We start from the raw sequence: 21076 nt of genomic DNA on the forward strand, positions 1-21076 counted from the left end.
AATTTGTTTACTGCTTGAGCTGTTGCAATTTCTTTCTTTTTTTGCACTTTAAATGGATATTGAAATGCCTATTTGAGTTATTTATTTCTTAGTTATTTCACAATAATTTTTGTGAAATTATTATTTCAATAGTTATTTTACAGTCATATAATCCAGGCAACACTAACCCAAATCAATATCGAATCGGATCGAATCAAATGGTGATAATCGATTCTGAATCTTAAGAATCGGAATCGAATCGATTGACATTTGAATCGATACCCAGCTCTACTACCGACTATCGAGGAAAACATACACGCAGACAACATGATATCCCAGCTAAATTACTTTGATAGGCAACTTTTGATGCTATCTGACCATGCAGTTTGTTTGTTTTTTTTTAATTAGTAACGTCACTCGTTAGATTACATAATCGTACTTTCTGCTGAATACTTTTCAAAAGCTACCAATGGAAAAAAAAAAAAAAAAAAAGTACTCTCATCCATAGTCAGGAGGAGCCAATCATAGAAAAGGTCACAGGGCGATACAGATGTGAACGATTTGAATATAAGTAAATACAAATTCTTGAAATATTACACCTAAGGCTCTCCATTTTTCCTTAAGCTTAAATATTCATATAATTCAAATTTAGCATTCACAATGGGTACAACAAAAGACTACAGCTACTATTTTACATCAAGACTCTTTGAGGACATTGTTCTTAAAAATGTGCTTACATAAACATATTGAAGTATACTTTTTCTTAGGTTCTTATAAGATTTTAAACAAAAAAAATCAAGATGTAAAAATACTTGAATTTAGCAAATCAGTTACTTTAATTGCTATTGGGATATGATAACGTAATCTCAATTAAACGTCATCCATTACTACAGCAGTCGTGTGTAGTTAAATTTTGTCAAACATGACATCACACAAACAAATAGTTTGAGATAGTGTTTTTATTTGGGGAAAAAAGGTAAATTAAAGCCAAAAATATAGGAAACATTGCTGAAATTATTAGTGAATTGATCAAATAAAACATAAATATAACAGAAAACCCTAATACCAGATTCATTTGGCGACAAAAAAAAAAAAAATCTATTTCTCACAGGAGGGAAAGAAGAAAAAGAAAAACAACGCTGCTCTAGCAGCCTAAAACCTTTTATTCAAGCACCCAACCTTTACCTTCAATTAATTAAATGAAACAATACAATGGTTACAATTTATTTGACTGAAATAAGATGATTATGACAGCACGATTAGGTAAAATGATTAAAACATATTCAGAAATTGAGACAACGATAAAAAGTATATAATACAATTATGACAATGTCATCTTAGGGGGAATGGGGAGTGGAGTAAAAGGCAAACTTGAAATACACATCATTAACATGTCCTTACAAGGCCTTGTAAGACATACAGTACATAATGAACATAATAACATAAGCCTACTATCTATATGAAAGACATCAATTTATCAACTACACCACTTGTAATTTGACCCACTGATTAACACAATCAAATCAATATGGGCATACACAAAAAAAAAGGTCCTAAAACATATTTTAAACCTGATTGTGCCACTGGCTATAGTACAATGACGTCCAGTAAAGTGAAGGTTTCTATGTCACTCTGAGTAGCTGTCTTATTCCATTACCCATATGAGCCATAAAATGTGGCCATTTGGGGTAACTTTGGCATGAAAACAAGGGGTTAGATCAGTGACGCAAAGGCCTTTTCATGAATACAGTACATGACACATATGTTAATACACACAGCCACACAAAAATACACACGCACACACATTCACTGCATGCAGAGCTGCACTGGAGAAAACAAACTACCATACAGTTGCATACACACACTCTAAACTACAGGTAAGTAATTCAGTGAGGGGTAAACGCTTAATAGTTTAGGCATACCCCTGCATTGTAGCTGAGTCAGAAAACGGGCCTGACGGAGCCAAGCCGGTGAAAGGGAGAAAGCTTTCACAAATGTGAGGAATGGACACTACAAGTCAAAAGTAATACCCTATCCAAGTTATGAATCCTTACTCTTCAACATATTTTTTTCTTGACCACAGCTCTCAAGGCACTACATGTAGGTGGTACTGTGTAAGATCTGCTTAGACACGGCCTTAATTCAAATCTATGTTAAAATTATGTCTTCCTGGTGTTTTCTCTTATGTTCCCATTGTCTTTGGCCAGATAAGGACCTTGATTTTTTTTTCTTCATTCCCCACATGGCACGAATAACCCCTGGCTTAAAACTACTCCGCTTCAAATCACCTCCTACCCTTTCCCACCAACTAACCTACAGGCCTAAAAGATCTGAAAGAATTTTGACAGATGCCAGATAAATGGCACCAACCTAATCTACAAACCAAGAAGAAAAATGTAGAAGCATGTTTCAGAATAATTTCAGATCTGCTTTGATTTGCTGATGAGACTCAGGTGATCAGAAACTGAGCATCTGCATAACTTCTTTATCCCACCCACAAAAGAAAAAAAAAAACAACCTCCCATGTCAATGGAAGAAGCCCTCTCCATCTGTGCTTAAGAACAGATTCCTCTTCTCTGTGGGCCTATAACAATACACAGGTAGGCTTCTTCCTGTTTTTCTTGGCCTGTAATGCTGCCCTAGTTGCCATCTCAAAGACTTCCCTCACACCGTCTTTGGTTTTGGCAGAACACTCTTGGTAACCATAGGCACTGATGCGGCTTGCCATCTCTTTGCCTTCTTCAAATTTAACTGGTTCCTGGAAACACACATCACAAGAGCAGAAACATGTTGACATTTATACTGATAAATGTGCATAGTATACCAGAATGCTTTGAACTCTTCACCAAAAACAAACAAACAAATAATTTAACCTGTTTCATTTTGGCAAGCTCGCGTCGAGTGTGCTCGTCATTGCGCAAATCTTTTTTGTTTCCAACCAGGATGATGGGAACATTTGGACAAAAGTGTTTAACTTCAGGAGTCCACTTTTCTGGAATATTCTCTATAGAGAATAAAAAAATTGAGGACATAATTAGCAACGTATCATTCTACCCATGTGTAATGTACTCAATACAGAGTGGCTTAAGTGTTGCTCAATGATACCTAAACTGTCCGGGCTGTCCACAGAGAAGCACATGAGGATGACATCGGTGTCTGGGTAGGACAGAGGCCTCAGTCGGTCATAGTCTTCCTGACCTGCTGTATCCCAAAGAGCCAGTTCTACCTGGAAAAGCAGGAGATGAGACAGCTCCATGAATAGATAAATGACTGGATGAAAGAGAAGATCAGTATATTACATGTTGTAAGAACAAAAAAAATCAACTTCTTTGAGGTGAAATATACTTGCGTGATTAGTCCAATTAACAATATGTAAATCAAGAAAGAAAAATGGTATATGTATATGTGCTGTAATTTTATCCTTAAATATTGTTTTGAAACACAAATCCAATGCATTTGCATGTTTGCTAATTGCTACACTATAGGGAAGAGAAAGTAAAACTGTTCAAATAGATTTTTAAATTTCATTAAAATAACACTAGCCCCCGTTAAGACTTTTCTGTTAAACAGAAAACGTCAGAGCATGAATCAACATGAGATGTGTAAAACATGCAACTTATCACTTGAAAAATGTTTATTTTTTTCATCAAACCAGGGATCTCCCAGGTTGAGATTCATGCATCCTAACGTTTCAGAGGGACAGTTTCTATCATCTAACTGAAAGAGTCAAAATGCTAAATGTGGCATTTTTTTTAATTTTAGAATTTAAAAGCTAAAGTGACTTGATTTTGAGTTTTGAACTCTGTCACACAAAAAAGCATTTCGATATCAGCTTCAACTGTGAGAAATTACATTGCGTAACCAAAACTTTCATTTTGAAATATTTGTAAAGATTGTTTCCCGAAATTTCAAAAATTAAACAGCTTATCAATAAACTAATAAGCAGATCAGTTATTAGTGAAAACTGCTGGTGAGCAACCACATGAGGTTTGTACGTCAAAACAACTCACTGTATCAACACAGATTGGATCAATTTGTAAATGTATCCCATCCGTAAGACTATTATTTGAAAATCATTTCAGACTATAGTTGTTTATGTCATGGATCTCTCACCTGTTTACCATCTACTTCGATGTCTGCCACATAGTTCTCAAACACAGTGGGCACGTAGACCTCTGGGAACTGGTCCTTACTGAAAACGATCAGCAGACACGTCTTCCCGCAAGCTCCATCCCCAACTATCACCAACTTCTTCCTGATGGCAGCCATCTCTGGAAAAGACAAGCGAAAGACTACAGTGGCAGCGGTGGATGTATGGAATAAGTTGTAGAGGGATTTGAAATCCAGTAGAACCTTAACCTTATTTAAAAAAACATTGAAAAGAAGGATGATTTCTCTATACCAAAGTAATGAGTGATGATGCTTGCTATGTTGATTTGGGTATTCATTTAATTGGTGATTTGATTTGATTATTCAAGGATGAAGGAAACATGTAGACTGCACCTTTTTTTTTTTTTCAAGGAAACTTTGTTATCCCCATGGAGGCAATTTGTTTTACTGGCAGTCTTATCTCTTACTCTCTAGCTCAGTGGTTCTCAAATGGGGGTACGTGAAGGCACTCCAGGGGGTAAGTGAGATTTTAAAATATACATATATTTAAAAAGTAGCATCCATGCAAAAATCCTTCAAAAATAAATATTTCATAAATAATTGAGGAAAATATGAATCTAAATTCATAAAATTAATTTTATCTTCAGGAGTAGGCTATTCAACGTATTATCCTAAAACCCCAGAGTCTCCCCCACACCAGGATGGTTCCACCTAACCTGTCAATCACCTGGCTTCACCTGTCAATCACTTGGACCAACGATGGAGTCGTGGTTGAAGCGTAGCAGCAATATTTTTATGTTTAATAAATCAGTTACTGATGGCACAGTGCTCTGTTTTAGGTCTTTTTTTACAACCAAAAGTGCTTTGCGCTGGTTAGGGGGTACTTGGCTGAAAAAATATTTCACAGGGGGTACACTGAAAAAAGGTTGAGGACCACTGCTCTAGCCTACACCTTTTTCGGTCCAGATGTTATTTGTATATTGGAAACTTTTTTGTAATGTTTTCTTTGAACAGTGTATTCGTTTCTTTGTTGTCATTTTTATTTTATTTTTAATTTTGTAAAAGCTATTTTGATGTTTGTCTTATTTTTATTCTTTTTTTGTGATGTCATGACCGAAATAAACTAAACTAAAAAAAAAAAAAGACAGTTTACAGTTGTGCAACAAGTGAACACTCCTTTGCACAAACAATAAATGGGGCTTTAAAAACTTCCTAAACTGAACGAGGGACAGTTACTGCCTCCATCGCTTCAACACTTCTCCCTGTTATCACAACTATTACCTTTATACATCGTTAGGTACCCGAGAAGACATCGCTCTAGTCCTACCACAACATTTCTATTAACGTAGGTTAAGACCAGAGTGGCTGGCATGAAGGCTGATTGGGAGGAGTGAAAGCAGAGACAGAAACACCGCGGTCCGGGCCTGTCAAACCAGCCAGCACCCGCTAGCACCAAGGCTAAAGCCTGATTTATGGTCCCGCGTTACACCAACGCGGCGACGCGTAAACTTCGCCGTACCCTACGGCGTAGGCTCTGCGTCGATTTAACGCAGAACCATAATTAACGCCGTTTCCCACGTTTCCTAACACTGTCATTCCAAGTATTATCCCTTAAATTGTCACACAATCTTCATTTTTTTGAAAGTGTAACAAAAACGCGTATTAAGGGTTTAAAAGGCTCCCTGTGAATTAAATTACCTTTATGTTTCTCTGTCCGTCTTTCTCGTCTTCCTGACCGACTGGAAAACTCCGCCCACAGCTTGCGCGCATGCGCGCAATGACGTAATAAACCAGCAGGCTGAGTGCGGACCTGCGCATGCGTCATCTTGATTATTTCTGTCATCTTTTATAAGCTGTAGTCGTCCTCCTTTAGATATTGAAGAATAACGGAAAATTGATTGTTCGTATGTTCATAATGTGAACAGTAAGTAAGTTGTTAAAAAATATGCAGTGTGTATACAATACTGCCTGGTTTCAAAGAAAAGGAAAAAAACTCAATCACCCTGGCATTATTTCTATAAACATTTGCAGTTTCACATTTATTACCGTCCAGAGTTGCTTAAATCTTTCACCAATATATTAAAATGAGGGGCAAGAGTTAGGCAACTACATCAACTCCTCTCCAGCACATCCAGCCATCCATTATTTATACCCACTTATTCCAATTTATTGGAGCCTATCCAGCAGATCTCTGTGACCCTGAAAGACCGGGTTACATCCTGAACAGGTCGCCAGTTTATCACAGGGCCTAATATAACCATACAACCACACACACACTCACTCTTGTGGGCAATTCATAATCACTAATCAACCTGACATGTTTTTGGAGTGCCGGAGGAAAATTGACTACCATTAGAAAACCCACCCAAACACAGGGACAACATAAAAACTCCAGACAGAAAGACTCCTGCTGGGAGTCAAACTAGGAATTTGCTTACACAGGACACAGGGCTAACCACCAAAACAATGTGGTGCCCTTCTCCAGCACATCCTAACATGATTACAGTGGACTTTGTGGTGGCCAACCCATGTGAGTAAAATTATGTCTTGTGCTCCTTGAAAAACTCTCACATTTGAGCCTGATATATCCTGGCACTGTCATCTTGAAATATGTCACTGCCATTAGGAAAGAAAAAAAAAACCCTTTCATTCACTATGCTCAGATCGTCAGCAGATCCTTTTTTCTTTTTTTCTTTTTTTTTCGAGACCCCAGATCATGACATGCTCCCACAGGCAGGCAAATAAGACATTAGGGATGATGGGTGAATTGCCTCATTTGTTTCTCTTTTGACTGCGATGCACCCATAACTCTGGAGCAGGGTACATCTTCTCATCAACCCACATCTCTTTTCCAATCTTCACACTGCTTAGCATGAAAAGGCCTTTTTAACACTGTACAGGTGTTTAGTCTTAAAACCTCGAACTCTGTTTGCTCTGTATGTAGAAATGGTCTCATGCTCACCGTCAAACTTTACTTAACTTCAATTTGAATCTATTTTTATTTTATAAACAGGTATATGGAGGAGGAAAGGGGTAAACGAGGAGTGTGAAAAACAAATAAAATAGGGAAAAGGGTATATTATACTTGCTTAAGATATGTTTAGATATTTATGTGGATATTTATGTAGTATATATTATATGTTGAGAGGGATAGTTATAATTATGTAATATATGTTTTATATTTATTAGGTATGTAGCATATATATATTTATAGGGATATTTATGTAGTTTATATAGGGTATACTGTATTTATATAGATTTATATAATATTTGTATTTTATATATATTGATATAATATTTATGTCATATTTCTATTTCTATATACTTATATGGATAATTATGTTGTAATAGGCATGTTTACGTAGTATTTATATAGACTATATTTATATGGATATTGTGTGGATATAACAATAACAATAATGTAAATTCATAGAGTTATCAAGGGGTAGGAACTAGGAAAAAGTGTATACTTCTTCCTACTCCTTTTTTCAAACATATGTGAATATGAAGATGTTACTGTTTATTTTTTTTATTTTTATAATTTTTTTAAATACATGTTCGAAATAAAAATTAATTCATTCTTTCATCTCTAATCACAAGCATTTAGGCTTTTCTTCCAGCCACATTTCTTGCTCAAAGATGATGTTTCACCACTATAATTTTTAAACTGGTGGTTTTGTTGGCTTAATGCAGACCAATAATCTGCCCTTCTGAAACAGAATAAGATCATTTTAAAACCACAGGGTGCGTCTTTTGATATTGGTGTTAAGGGAATTTGAAGCTACTGGTGAAATCATTTGTTAAACTCAGGCAGTTTTTCTTTCTATCTCTTTTTTTTCTCCAGGCACAATAATAAATGCAGTTTTCTAATCCACTGCAAATATACATACAATTAAACTCCCAACAATAATACACAATGCTGGCCCTCTTCTCCCCATATACACAAACATACTTTTGTTGAGTTTAATTTTTACCTAATCTGTCCACAACTCTAGTTTCCAAAACACCCCTGGCATCTCCAGATGTTGCTTTTCCTACTTTATATATCGACTGATGGGGTCACATGTGAAGGTAAATCACTTTTTTTTTTGTGCAAAAACTCTCCCCATCAGCCATCTGTCTTGCAGCTCCTTTGCAGGGATGTAACATTTTTATTTAACCTGTTTGAGCATCGATTTGTCCATCCACCCATCTATCTATCCAGTTAAGGGTTATGGGGTTGACTTGAGCATAACCCAGCTATAATCAACAAAGAAGCAGGGTGTACTATATTTCTTTTCATTGACAGAAAAATCAATAAACTTTAGAATCTGAAACTTTTTCATACACATCTGTGTCACGTCATGAAATGTTTCTTAATTTCCATTCCATTAACATTTTTTATTTATTTGGGTTTACATTAGCAAGCATAAATCATGATTATCATATAGAGCTTTGCATGATGTGTAAGTACATCACTCACTCCTGCCTGAGATCTAGGATGACTCTTAAGGCTATGGTCTTTCTGAGCTGTCTCAGTTTCCGACTGAGATGCTGCAAAAGCACGCTCCAGAGTTCATTCCCGTTAAAGCGAGCATGGCTTCTCTCTCATCCTTCTCCTTGCAGTTTGAGGGCTTGTTCATTGAGACCGAGAGGTTTTTACAGCTGCTTCCATTTGTTTCTATAGATGCTGGAGGTAAGGTTGCTCTGATTGGCTGCCTGGCTCAGCCAGTCGCAGGTCTATTTCCTGATGGTGGCAGTGCTGTTGCTGCGCTGGTAGAACAACACGTAGGCTTGATTGGTCTGAAGCTGGTTCTCTGTGAGTGGGGACACGCTGTAGGTAGACAAATAGAGGGGAATCGTAAGAATCAACTTCAGCTTTATTAAGTAAATTGTCTTCACACAAAACTGGTACCCTGCCACAAACATGCAGACGTTCAGACATTGTAGAGTAAAACTAACTGTTAAAGGTTCAAGGTGAGTCTTACCTGGAATCATTGTAGAAGCACCAGCCATTTTCATCCAAACAGCAGGCTGTGTAATGGCCCATGTTCACTGTCCCAGCATGGTTACAAATTGCATATAAATCATACAGGACCGAGCCTGTGAAGACAAAGACAAGAGATTTAACCAGAAATAAAGTTAGGCCCCTATAATATTTTTTACACTATCACACTTTTTCTTTTGCAAAAATGTAGCCTATATCCAAGTTGTAAAGACGATTTTAGCCATTTCGTTAGAGTACGTCCCATCTAAATTAGAGGAGGGATTAACAAAAAACAACAACTATACTTCTTTAAGATGTACCCACGTTTTCAAGGTGGCACATTTCCATTGATGAACCACACAGAACATAGAATATTCATTTTTCAATCTTAGATGTCAGACAAATGAAATCTCAGAGTTTTGGACATCTTCCAAAAAAAAGAAAGGGAAAAAGGAAAAAAATCCCCTGCTGTCCCTTTACTGCAGTTCCCTTCAGCTCTCGAGTGAATTTCTTTCTCCATTCATCTTGCACAAGAGAAAAAAAGATTTATCAAGAGGAGAACATGTGACTGACTCGACTGCTGCAGAAGTCCCTCGTCTTTATCTGTATAAACTCCTGGCTTGCTTTCACAACTTTTTTTGGGAATCAATATTCATTTGTACTTTGAAGAACCCTCCAGTTAGCATTATATTTGTCTAAAGGTCTACCTTTATAAATTACAGATATAACCTGGCCTCTGTTTTAGATATTTATGATTGGTTTACAGCTTACTGCTTCTGTTGAACTCTCTAAGTTTAGTCATCTTGTTTGATAAATGGTGTATTGCCTGTAGTGTTCTTTAGTAGGTGGGATTTTGTGAAGGGATTTTTTTTCTTCCCTTTTTCAAAAATATGAAAAATGTCTCTCTAACTGTGTATGAGCTCTTGATTAGATACTGAAATACCATTATGTTCCACTATAGTCACTGTAATTATGCAATTAATGAAATGCTTTCCTCACGTAAGTAAAACTTTACAACTATCAGGTTTAAACAATAAGAAGTTATTTCTCAGTGAGATCCTTATGGCAGACCATCTGGGCATTAAGCTCATAAAATCTTGCTTCCGTCCACCCGCTAGTGTCAAAATGGTAAAAGCTTTTCTTTTTTTTAATTACTTTTGCTGCATATTGAGCTTCTGAAATCTGATATGTGCAGAAACAAAGTTTGCGTTACCACAGTCGATGGGTCCGTAGGCTCCAAGGTCCAGGCCTGTGAGTGGGAAAGACACATACACTGTGCTTTTACTGATAGACCACCGTGATGTTGTGAAGCGATTCAGATCTGATCAAGACTGTTAAGCATTAACCTATTGTACAGATTTTCATTAAAAAAATGAAAAATAAATAAAAAGTGACATTTCTTTGTTATGATTGAGTTGTTGCCAAGGATACGGATCACTATAACCTGGGGAAACCTCCGGATGGTCAGCCGCTTCGTGCACTCTGTACGTCTGTTACACCTCTCGCACATCTGGAGAATGTGGAAATGCACATAATTCATGTTCAATTGAATGTATATAGCATTGCGTACATTTAGTTGCTTGTAGTTCCCTTTGCAAATGCATTTGAATTGTTTGAGTTAAAATAAATTTGGAGGGTACATGCTTTGAATTAATCAACTCTCACAATGTTAGTGACACATACACAAGAGACAGACATAGTTCACAGTCATGGTATTCTGTGTTAACTCACCGGCGAATTATCCTTGTCCAGTCTCTCCTCCTGAGAGAAGAGGTCCAGGCACTCCTGCAGTGTTACCTCCCCTCCAAAGCTCCTCTTGGGGATGGGCAGTGACAGATCACAGAACACATCAAACGTGTTGGAGTAGTGCGAGCACACCGAGCAGTTCAGCGAGCTCCGCAGCTGGCCTGAGAACAGGTCTGTTTGAAGAGGAAGGAGAATTCTCTTTTGTTACCTCCTTTAAACTTCTCCCTGTAGATGAGCGTGGCGCAACACTGTTGCTGGATGGTGCTCCTCACCTACTATTGTACTGTCATCCCTCTCCAAGTGCTTCTTCCACATGGCAGCAGCTTCTTCTGAAAGCCTGCAGGTGATACGTGGGAGGATGAGAGCCAAGTCTCACCACAAAGTGGTGGCAAGAACGTTTCAAGGATGGATTATCATTTTCAAGTCCACACCTGAATCTGGCATATTTTTGTTCGGGCTCCTTCCCTGTTTTCCTGACGTAGGGTCTGCGATTTATTTCAGTATGCAGCTTGTCCAGTAGGAACCTGAGAAACTCCTGAGCATCCTGTTGACTGGGTTACACACAGAGAGGGAATGGTATTTTAATCACTTTTCAAGACAATTATTTTGGGACAAGGAAGTTAAAGATGATGGACAACAAATCTTGTACTGCATGCTCTGCATATTATTTAGTGTTGTTTTAAACTTGTCATATGTTTTCACAGAGGTTTCATGGAAAGCTGCTATTGACTTTTAGAAAACCTTTAGAAAAACATAATCCCAAATCTACATCCTCACCTGTATCCACTGAAGTAAGGCACTGCTCCTTTGAAAATGCTGTAAAACTGTCGAGGATTTACAACTGTGTTTCGTTCATTTACATCCCAAAGGCCTGACAGCACCTGGGAGAAAGCTGACATAGAAATGCAGGTAAAAAAGGAGGCGAAAATTATACACGGAAAAATAATGGCAGTAATTAAATAAATATATATATATACATGCCTTCCATGAGCTTAGCATCTTCTTTGGAGAACTTCTCATGCTTGTAAGACTGGAGGAGACAATAGTTTCTCAGGCCAGAGGTATGAGACAAACACTGGACCACTGCGTTCAGGAAACACTGATACCAGAACACAGTAAAGCAGAATGTGAGCAAAGAAGTTCCAGGCAATATAGCAGGTAAGTCTTTCAAAATTCATATGCCATTATTATAATAATAATAATTATTATTATTATTAATTTTACTTACTGTGTTCCCTATGTTTCTAAGGCCAACTCTTCCACTTCCTAAGGCAAGTGGCTCTTTCTGCAAATTTAAAGAAAAGCTGTCAACTTCAAACCACAACAGCACGATGCTGCTGTCATGTGTCCTACTATTTGACCCCTGGCTGTGCTCAGGGCTCCATGCGCCTGTCTGCATGACCCTGCCATGTTTGCATGTGTGTAACTTTACCAGGACAGATTTAGCCTCTTCATCTCATTAGAATAATAAGAAAGCTAAAATAAGGTCGGTCCCAAGCACTGATCCTATTAGTGAACCCCAGGTAGTGCTGACAGGTGCGTAAGCACGTGTGTTGATGTGTGTTGCTTCTTAAAACCTTCACGCAATATCTTTGTCTGTGTTTACATTTCTCTCATGACAATTGTGCCCCAATGAAACCACATTAAAAACAAGTATTCAAGGCTGATCGTGTTGTCCACACCTCATTGTCAGCAACCAGAAGAAGACCCATCAGGGACGTGTAGAGCACAGACTGGGAGATGTCGGCTGTCTCTCTCTGCAGACCGTTTTGAGACACCAGGGTTCGACACAGAGCCTCACAAGAGCCTTCCACATTCACACCACTAGAGCCGGGCATGCTATTATCCTGCTAAACCTCTGAAGGGGAAAGGTGTGTGGGATGTGGCAGCAAGAAGAGAAAGGAATCCCCCTTTTCAGGTAACGGAGTACAACGGAGCACTTTCCAGGTCAATAATGGGCAATAGCATTCACAGCTGCAGGGAAAAAGAACAGGTCATTTATAAGTCAGCATCTGCTTTGGTAAATCTGTCATGCTGACAAGAGTGAGTTCATCAGTTCCACTTTCCACCAGTTCTCAGACTTAAAATGTTGCATACAAAAGATCACTGAGGGTCAAAGTCTAAGAGTCTTCAACGAATCATAACATCAACACCTGCTACTACAAGAGTTAAGATTATTGGAAAAGTCACACCAACCGTTCTATCATGAAGCTAAAATCCAGAGTTAAAGCTACAGAAGAGACTCACTTATGTAACTCCTAAATAACATGCTGTGGCAGTCTGAAACTAACCAATGCCAAGTCGTAACCGTTCTGTAAAGGTAAAGGGTAAACTCTAACAAATAAAGCAGGTTTGCAACTGACAAATATATGAGTATTTACAAACAAACTGGAGCGATTTGGTCTTACCTGATCACTCGGTCACTCTATCTGTGGACAAACTGTCCCAACCAAACTGTTCCCATCATCTGCTGAGCTTTTAAAAATGCATAAGGGGACGTCTACTGTTTCAGCGTGTGTCTGTGTGCTCCAACAGAAAGTCTACCTCTGTGCCCTGCCCTGCCACCGGTGTAAGAGAGAGGACGACAGAGAGATAGAGAGGGTGAAAAACAGGAGAGGAGGGGGGGGGGGGTAATCATCTCTAATCTTTTCTCTGCAGATCTCTTTGTCTATAGATAGACAACTCATTGCTATCACAAGCACCTCAACAATCTTTCAAGTGTCAGTTTATTAAAATACAACATTTTCCATTCTAAATTCACATTCAGCAATTTACATTGCTCGTCACCATAACGACAAAAGCTAGAAAAAAATAAAAATAAAAGAGATCTTGCAAGAAACTCTGTGTGTCTCTTAAGTACAATCATCTTTCAGAAACAGTTCCATTTATTTCCCCAGCTCTAGTGTGGGGAGAGTCCACATGACAGGCAGCCAGGACATCAGTCCCCCCCGCTCAGCGGCTGGTGTGGTCGGCCATGTCTGTGTCCGAGCTGAGGCTGAGGCCGGCCATGGGACATAGAGCGGGGTCGGGGTGAAGAGAGAGCTGCGGCCGGCCGGTGTGAGCCGTCCTGTCTCTGGACTGTACAATTGCTTGGCGCAGGCAGGTGATCCACTGCTGCTTGCTGAAGGAGTCGTTGGCCTGCAGGCTGTAGGGGTTGGCTTTAGAGCGCCCTCTGCTGCTCACACGGAAGCAATTCTTCACTGCGGGACGACGATGGAAACAGTTGATTAGCCAGCAGTTTTGACAATGAAGTCATTGTTTTGTGTTTTTATCACTACATAAGATAATGACAATTATTTCTAACACAATAATTAAACTCCAAAATAAAGCATTTTGAAATAGTAAACAATGTTGCATTATTCAAAAACAAGAAAAAACCGAGGCACTCAAGAAGTTAGAAAAATATAAAAGGCCTTTATTAAATCATGGCTTAGAAAAAGTTAAAATGCCTAGAAAAAGTTAAAATGCCATTTTTGGCATTTTAACTTTTTCTAAGCCATGATTTAAGAAAGGCCTTTTATATTTTTCTAACTTCTTGAGTGCCTTGGTTTTTTCTTGTTTTTGAATCTTTTGGATCCCCATGCCGAAGAGCACCTGAAGTATACTCTTTTTTACACCCAGCAGCACTCCATGCGTTTGTAGTTGCCTTAATGTTGCATTATTGTAATGTAGCGCCTGATATAAAATCTATAGGATTATGCTGCCGAGTTACCTTTATCGTTCCCCCCAGAGAATGCTCCTCTGAAGGTGCTGCTCCCTCCAGCTTCTCCATCTGGGATCTCCTCCAGATTTATTAAGGCATTGGGCAGCGGTTGCCGGTACACATTAAAAAACTCTCCGCCGTCTCTGTCTTCACTGGGTTTGGTCAGCACCAAAGCCATCTCAAACAGAAATACATGAAGCCGCTGACACAGAGAGGCAAAACACACACACACACACACACACACAAACAGTTACAAAAAATAATTTATATAAAAGTGAATATTGCCACCATGAAGGGGATAAAACATAAGGCAATTTTAAGTTGGACAGTCTATCACCCAGGCTGCTCATCCGTCCCATACTGGATGATTTGGCCCCTCTTCAAATGAAATTAAACTAAATAGCAAAAATCAGTGGAACATCAGAAAAGTTGTGAAACATAGCAGAAAACTACCTGTCCCTTATTGTTTTTGAGCTCTCCATGGCAGTAGATGAAGCGGGACTGGTCGATCTCTGTTAGTCTTTGACTGTTTTCGAGATAATTGAGTCCTCGTTTGTAAAACTGGCACTCTGCCTCCCCTGTCTTCTTGTTCACTTCTGACACAATATCCTGAATCAGCTCCAGCTGGGGTCGGGGGACAAAGAAGTAGATATGATCTTAAAAGGCTGCTTTGGTCATTAAGAAAAAGATGGATCTCCCACTCCAGAATACATAAAACTGTTGAAAAGGAAAAATAGATCAAGTAAAATCAAGATCTGGCTAGAGCTTAGAGCATCAGCAAGAAAAAACAAAGAATGCATTTCGAGACAATCTCACCAAGTTAAGTGCTATCCTGTTTCAAACAAAAACATCTCAGCTGTCAACTTTAGAGAGAATATACTGGAGTTACAAAGTTATACACTCAAAAGCTACACATTTTCTATTTCTCTGTCCCTGTGTAATGCCCATGTAATTACCATTTCTAATTGGTAACTGCAGTGCCAAAGTATCATATAATTACAGATTAGGCTTGTTTTGTTTTTTTTAATCACAATTTGTAATTCTATTACCTTGTCTCCAGTACTCGAGTTGAGGGGGGATGAGGGGGGATGGCATCCCCCTGAAATAAAAACGGTAAAATCATCCCCCCTTTCCATCCCTTATGTCATTTCATCATTTCATTTTACTGCTATTTCAACATTTAGTCATCACCAGAAAAATAATACCAAAAAATAACTTATTTGACAATTTTCACCTGTTTCAAGTAAATTTTCACTTGAAATAAGTAGACAAATCTGCCAGTGGGACAATATTTATCTTCTTATTACAAGCAAAAAAAATCTTGTTCTACTGGCAGATTTGTCTGCTAATTTTAAGTGAAAATCTACTTGAAACAGGTGAAAATAGTAGTTTTTTTTCAGTGATGAGTCTTGTTTTAAGTGTAATGACATTTTTTTTACTAAAATGAGACATTTTAACTAGAAATAGAATAGAATAGAAATAAGAATATTTGTCTTATTCTTAAGATTTTGAGTTTTTGCAGTGATCCATTTTACTTATCCTGTGAAGGACAGAGTCATATTGATAAGTTCAGAAAAGTGTTTTTTATTGTTGTGTTTTGATGTATTTGATGTAAGCCCAGTGGATATTTAAAGCTTACAGAAGGCTGCATTTAACTGCTGCTATGTCATTCCTGCAGTGTTTCTGCAGGTGTTTTGGTCACTGCTATTATTTGTAATATATTATATTATTTGTAATCAGCACAAATTATCTGTTCCCATATGATAAAATCCACCATCCCCCCTGATTTTTTTTTACAACTCGAGTACTGCTTGTCTCCATTGTGGACAACATACGTAAGAGAACAATCAATGTTTGTTTGTAGGTTGACACACGAATCCCATTATAATATATATGAAATACATTTCAAAGTTAACGAGTGAATGAATGTGAATGTGCACGTGATGACAAGACAGACTCACAGCGTCAGGTAAAGAGTCTTCATCCGGATGCTCTGGAGGGGTGCACTTCTGAATCTCTCTCAACAGCAGAGGGTATTTGACCAAACGGCTACGAGGGAGATCCAGGAAGTTCCACAAGTCCAATTTTCTGCTGAACGAGGACTCCTGGCACAGACGCAGGAAGTGTTCCACTCTCTTCTCCTGCTTCTTCAGGTCCAGCAGGGCTTTGGCTCCCACCTGGTTACAGCAATATGTGATGTAGGCATCCAGGCAAGGGAACTGGAGAAAGACGGTCGGAGGAGAACAATGAGGCAACAAGTGTGAAGAAACAAACAAAGAAAAAGCAGGAATATGCGCAGAATAACAGCATGATGATCCTTGGTTTCCATGGAAATACTCACCCAGTTTAAAAGAGTTGGCCCCACCTCTCCAACGGTCTTCTCTGATCCCCTCAGCCTCTCAAGACGACTCAGGAGATCTAGTCATAAATAAATAAAGGACACTTACATTTCCCTGACCTTAATTACTATGTCTACTACAGTTCCTACTTCTCATATAAAAAAATAAAATAAAATAAATGTAATCAGCTCTAATATTTAATCTAAAGTTAATAAAACACTCCTCACTTTTCTTTACATGGTAAAGCTGCACAATAGTTACAACTGACATCAAATTATTAACAGTAAATTATACATCATATGAGCTTGTACACCATTAAACATTTGTTATATATTTTAATCAATGCCTAATGCCTTATTTTACTAATATTACGATTCAACTTTATCCACTGAATATACATGTGAAAAGGAAAGTTATTTTTCAGAACATAGCAAGCAAACTCATGACAGAAGCAGCATGTGAAGAACTCATTACAGCCTGACTGCTTCCATAGGAATCAGGAGTAAAGTGGACGCCGGTGGCTTCTAATCAAGGACACTTATACAGTTACCGATCACATAAAAGCTGTTGTTTTTCGCAGTTTGCTATTCTGAAGGAAAGAATTATGCTTAGAATCCATCTTTCTGAAAGTGGAAAGCACCCAGTTCATTTTCTGGTCTTCCAGGGAGTGGACATCTCAGTTCACCAGGGCGTGAAATACCTGATCGTCAAATGCTCGGGAGTTACATCTCAGGCTCTACGGGCCTTAATTAAATGTGAAAAAAACAGCATCTTGGCTAATATTTGCAAAGTGAAATAGTGTCCTTTGGAAATAAAGTGGAGCTGCTTATCCATAAGGTACAACGCTATATTTGGTTGAAAAGCAAATGCGACATAAAAGCAAAAACAATGTGCATTGGTTGTGACATCCAGAGTAAACTGTGAGACTGTCTGATGTCAAAAAGCTCAAGTGAAACTGGGTCATGGAGCAGGTCAGTGACACTGAGCCACAGTTAAAGCTGAACTAATCGCTGGAGGGAATAATAATAATAAGAATGAAAAAGATAAATAAATAAAGAATCAAAGTGTTGCAATGGTCCCGTCAAAGTCGAGACCTGAATGTGTGTGTGTTAAACTTAGCTTTTCACACACTGCTTCGGCATTGTGGCTTAATTGTACTTTCAGTACATTACTACTACATTCAACGTCATTAATTGATGTTCATCTGTATTAGTTTGATTTTAATTTGATTTTAACATGTCCAACATTAGAACTGATAGGAGGGTGTACTTTATTTTTCACATCCCTATACACGGTCAGGAAACATGGAGGTTCATGAATGCTTAGAAACTGAGGGGCAAGAATGTGCAGAGAACATTTAAAAAAAATAAAAAATAAATAAAATAATTAAAAAAAATGACCTTCATGGAGGGGAATGAGCGAGTCCAGAGTACCAAAGATTTGTCCAAGCTCATTCTCTGAAAGTATTTCCAACTTCCGCATGGGCTCATAGTACACCTATTACAAACACAGCAGAGAGCTCGGGTGAGAAAAGGAACAGGGTGCAGGAGACACTAAATGAATCCAAGTGCAACAGAAACAGTGGAATGGACAAATGTTAAAGCATGTTCAATATCTTCTCCTCCTGTGGAGCTGTTTGGTGAACAAGTACCTTTTTGACCAAACTAAGATCGTCTATAAGTTGCCTCTCTCCCTGAGTCAGCTCATATATAACCTGCAAAAGAGTAAACAGTTGAACACACAGTAAGCAAAGGTAATTTCTACACACATTTGAACAACGTTGTATATGGTGCAAACTCTGTGCAGTGTAACAGCTGATTATTCAGTGAAGGAAGTTGAGGTTCTAGTGCCAGCTCACATCCTCTTTCATAACACCCATGAAAAGCAGCTTAAGAGAAATGAAGAATATGTGATAGTCATTCTGCCCACATTACCACCATGGCTCTATCAACATACTAACCCCCCTTCGCCTCCAAAAAAAGAAAACAGGACTATTTTAAGGGTTGCGTAGAAGCTTTGGCTTCCGCAGACGGTATAAAGTCTGCTGTCCTTCACACCTCTTGACGTTTGATTTCTTTTGCGGTTAGGTCATGGTTCTCCACGGTGTCACTCCAGCACTGGTTGTTACGCCGCCGTGGAAATGATGACCCGCTGGCGCGGGCTCGCATGAGAGCTGGGGGCAAAGGTCGCGCATCCGTGCGAAAACTAATGGATCGCTGTGAAAACAGAGCAGTTGTTAGATATCTGCTTGCGATTCGCTGGCTATTCTGCACCAGAACCAGAACGCGTGTCAGTTGGTGCACGGCTACCGAAATAGACTGCCCGATGCGGGACAGAGCCGTCATCTTCCCCGGGGTAATGACACCTGTGAGGCTGTTGGACTTCACCACAGGTTTAACCCTTTTATTACTGGGCTCCTAATGCAAAGGTCAAAATGAAAAGTTAAGAATCACATTTTGGAACGTTGACACAAAATGTCCTGCAAGCTCATTTTCAGTTTCGTTGCATCTGCAGGAATATCTGGCATCTGTGAGAAGACCTGACCTCCAAATCTTTGTGGTGGTCCAACATCATTTCACCCTCCTCCTCCTCCTCCTCCTCGTCATCCTAATGGACGGAAAAAGTGAAGTCAATGCACTTTGAGTTCAGGAAAATGCGAAGAGAGAGGTGCTGAGAGGGGTGAGATGTTGCATGGTGCAGAGCTCTCATTTCCTGTGCGAGTCTTTCAAAGAGGAAGAAGGTTCAAACTGTGCCTCAGTCAATACAAGATGTCTGCCTGTTTTTCCTCCAACTAACCGCATCTTCTGTAGAATTAGTGTGACAGCATTAGAACGAGAGCTGAAAAATAATTTCTGAAAATGGAATTGCATAAGATACGTGACGCAGCAAAATAGGTAAACCTGTGGAAAGTGGAAACATTTCAATAAGCTGGAAAGCAGCAAGATGTGATTAAACAAAAAAAATAATCAGAGAACTGCCCAGGCTGCAAATTTAACGTTTACATTTGCATGTGTGTGTCAGTTCTACACTCAGCATTGTGGTTTACAAAGGTAAAGTTAACTAACTTCCGCTTGTTACTGAGAAATGCAGACATGGCTGTGATGTGGATCCTCAGATAGCTCTCAGATTATTGCTCACCTCTGCAATTCTTGTCACAGGTTCAGGTGCTGGGTCTTGTTTTCTTTTCTTCTAAAAGGATACATTTATGTGAAAGTGAGTTTTTCATATTTTAGATCTTTGGAAAGAAGAAACTGCAGCAAGGTAGCTTACCCCAACATGGTCACTGGGGGTGGAATGAATCTCGCCTGACATGGGAGACCTAAGAAGTGCAAACTCTCAGGCAAAGAGCAACTATTCATGCACAAGTTCACATTATTTTATTAGAGATTTATCTGACAGATGACAGCATGGGTAGTGGAACTAAAATACTTAACATTTTTACAGTGGAAAATTTAATTATTAGCACTTAACATTCTTATAACCACTTTTCCAAGTGTGTAGTACATTAGTATGATCAGGTTTAAATTATTTCATTACATCACCAGATGCACATCATCAAACCAGATAAAAAGTACTGATGTTAAAGTGACCCTCATCAATAATGCAGCAAAAAGAGCAATAATAAATGTAAAACCACATCATACCAGGAAGTCTTTGTGTCACAAGCCTCCTTCACTTCCATTTTCTCCTCAATGCATGTTCACAAAATCACTACACGTCCCCAAGACGGTGAAATAATCCAAATTTAAGCCAGTATTAGCCGTCACTCCTGTGACTTACTCACATCGAGCTGCCTTTTAAGTTAAGTGCACTTCTTCCTCCTCAGTCTTCCTTGTCTCACAGACCACATCCTTTACGGTTGCACATACTTGCATATCCGCTCTTCTCGGGGAGGAGTGTTCAAAACTTTAATGTAGACTTATCACTGCAATCTGTTAACTGTATTATTGATGAAACAACTGTTTCAAAGTTGTCGACATTAGACTAACATGCCGCAAGACATGAGGAAGTGAGATTACACACGCAGCTTTACTTCATTGAGCGCCCTTTAAAATGACTGTTTCAAAAGTAAAGCAAGGAATTATATATTTCATGCTTTGCATCAATGAGGGAAACCATCTGATATGGGGGTTTCCATTTCAAGCTTACATTTCTGTATTAACCTGTTATCTAGTTTATTTCCCGGATGTGGTGCTCAATAATAATGAAACTTCAGATGAGCACAAAGCAGGT

At 38.7% G+C, this 21076-nt stretch overlaps 3 protein-coding genes across 3 annotated transcripts; all 3 read right to left on the reverse strand.

The window, feature by feature from the left end:
• Nucleotides 1–920: 920 nt before the first annotated feature.
• On the reverse strand, nt 921–5943 carry LOC133457136 (transforming protein RhoA-like). Its single transcript, XM_061736051.1, has 5 exons — nt 5788–5943; nt 4093–4250; nt 3085–3205; nt 2853–2983; nt 921–2737 (listed from the first exon to the last, which is right to left on the reverse strand). The coding sequence occupies exons 1-5, from the start codon at nt 5930–5932 to the stop codon at nt 2564–2566; spliced, it is 729 nt and encodes a 242-aa protein (XP_061592035.1). The 5' UTR covers nt 5933–5943; the 3' UTR covers nt 921–2563.
• A 1993-nt stretch (nt 5944–7936) lies between these two features.
• Nucleotides 7937–13374, reverse strand: usp21 (ubiquitin specific peptidase 21). The gene is made up of 12 exons (XM_061736050.1): nt 13210–13374; nt 12484–12775; nt 12030–12086; nt 11783–11900; nt 11579–11693; nt 11233–11352; nt 11074–11138; nt 10787–10974; nt 10487–10565; nt 10269–10376; nt 9057–9171; nt 7937–8902 (listed from the first exon to the last, which is right to left on the reverse strand). The coding sequence occupies exons 2-12, from the start codon at nt 12637–12639 to the stop codon at nt 8809–8811; spliced, it is 1215 nt and encodes a 404-aa protein (XP_061592034.1). The 5' UTR covers nt 12640–12775; nt 13210–13374; the 3' UTR covers nt 7937–8808.
• Nucleotides 13375–13506: 132 nt separating this feature from the next.
• arhgef3l (Rho guanine nucleotide exchange factor (GEF) 3, like) lies at nt 13507–21014 on the reverse strand. The gene is made up of 13 exons (XM_061736049.1): nt 20488–21014; nt 20114–20162; nt 19982–20032; nt 19388–19450; nt 19153–19260; nt 18901–19059; nt 18495–18557; nt 18244–18340; nt 16846–16922; nt 16466–16723; nt 14958–15128; nt 14514–14706; nt 13507–14001 (listed from the first exon to the last, which is right to left on the reverse strand). Exons 1-13 carry the CDS (start codon nt 20523–20525, stop codon nt 13754–13756), a joined length of 1575 nt encoding a protein of 524 aa, XP_061592033.1. The 5' UTR covers nt 20526–21014; the 3' UTR covers nt 13507–13753.
• Between the last annotated feature and the right edge of the window lie 62 nt (nt 21015–21076).

Source organism: Cololabis saira, chromosome 12, assembly GCF_033807715.1.
Source record: "Cololabis saira isolate AMF1-May2022 chromosome 12, fColSai1.1, whole genome shotgun sequence".
NCBI classification, from domain to species: domain Eukaryota; kingdom Metazoa; phylum Chordata; class Actinopteri; order Beloniformes; family Belonidae; genus Cololabis; species Cololabis saira.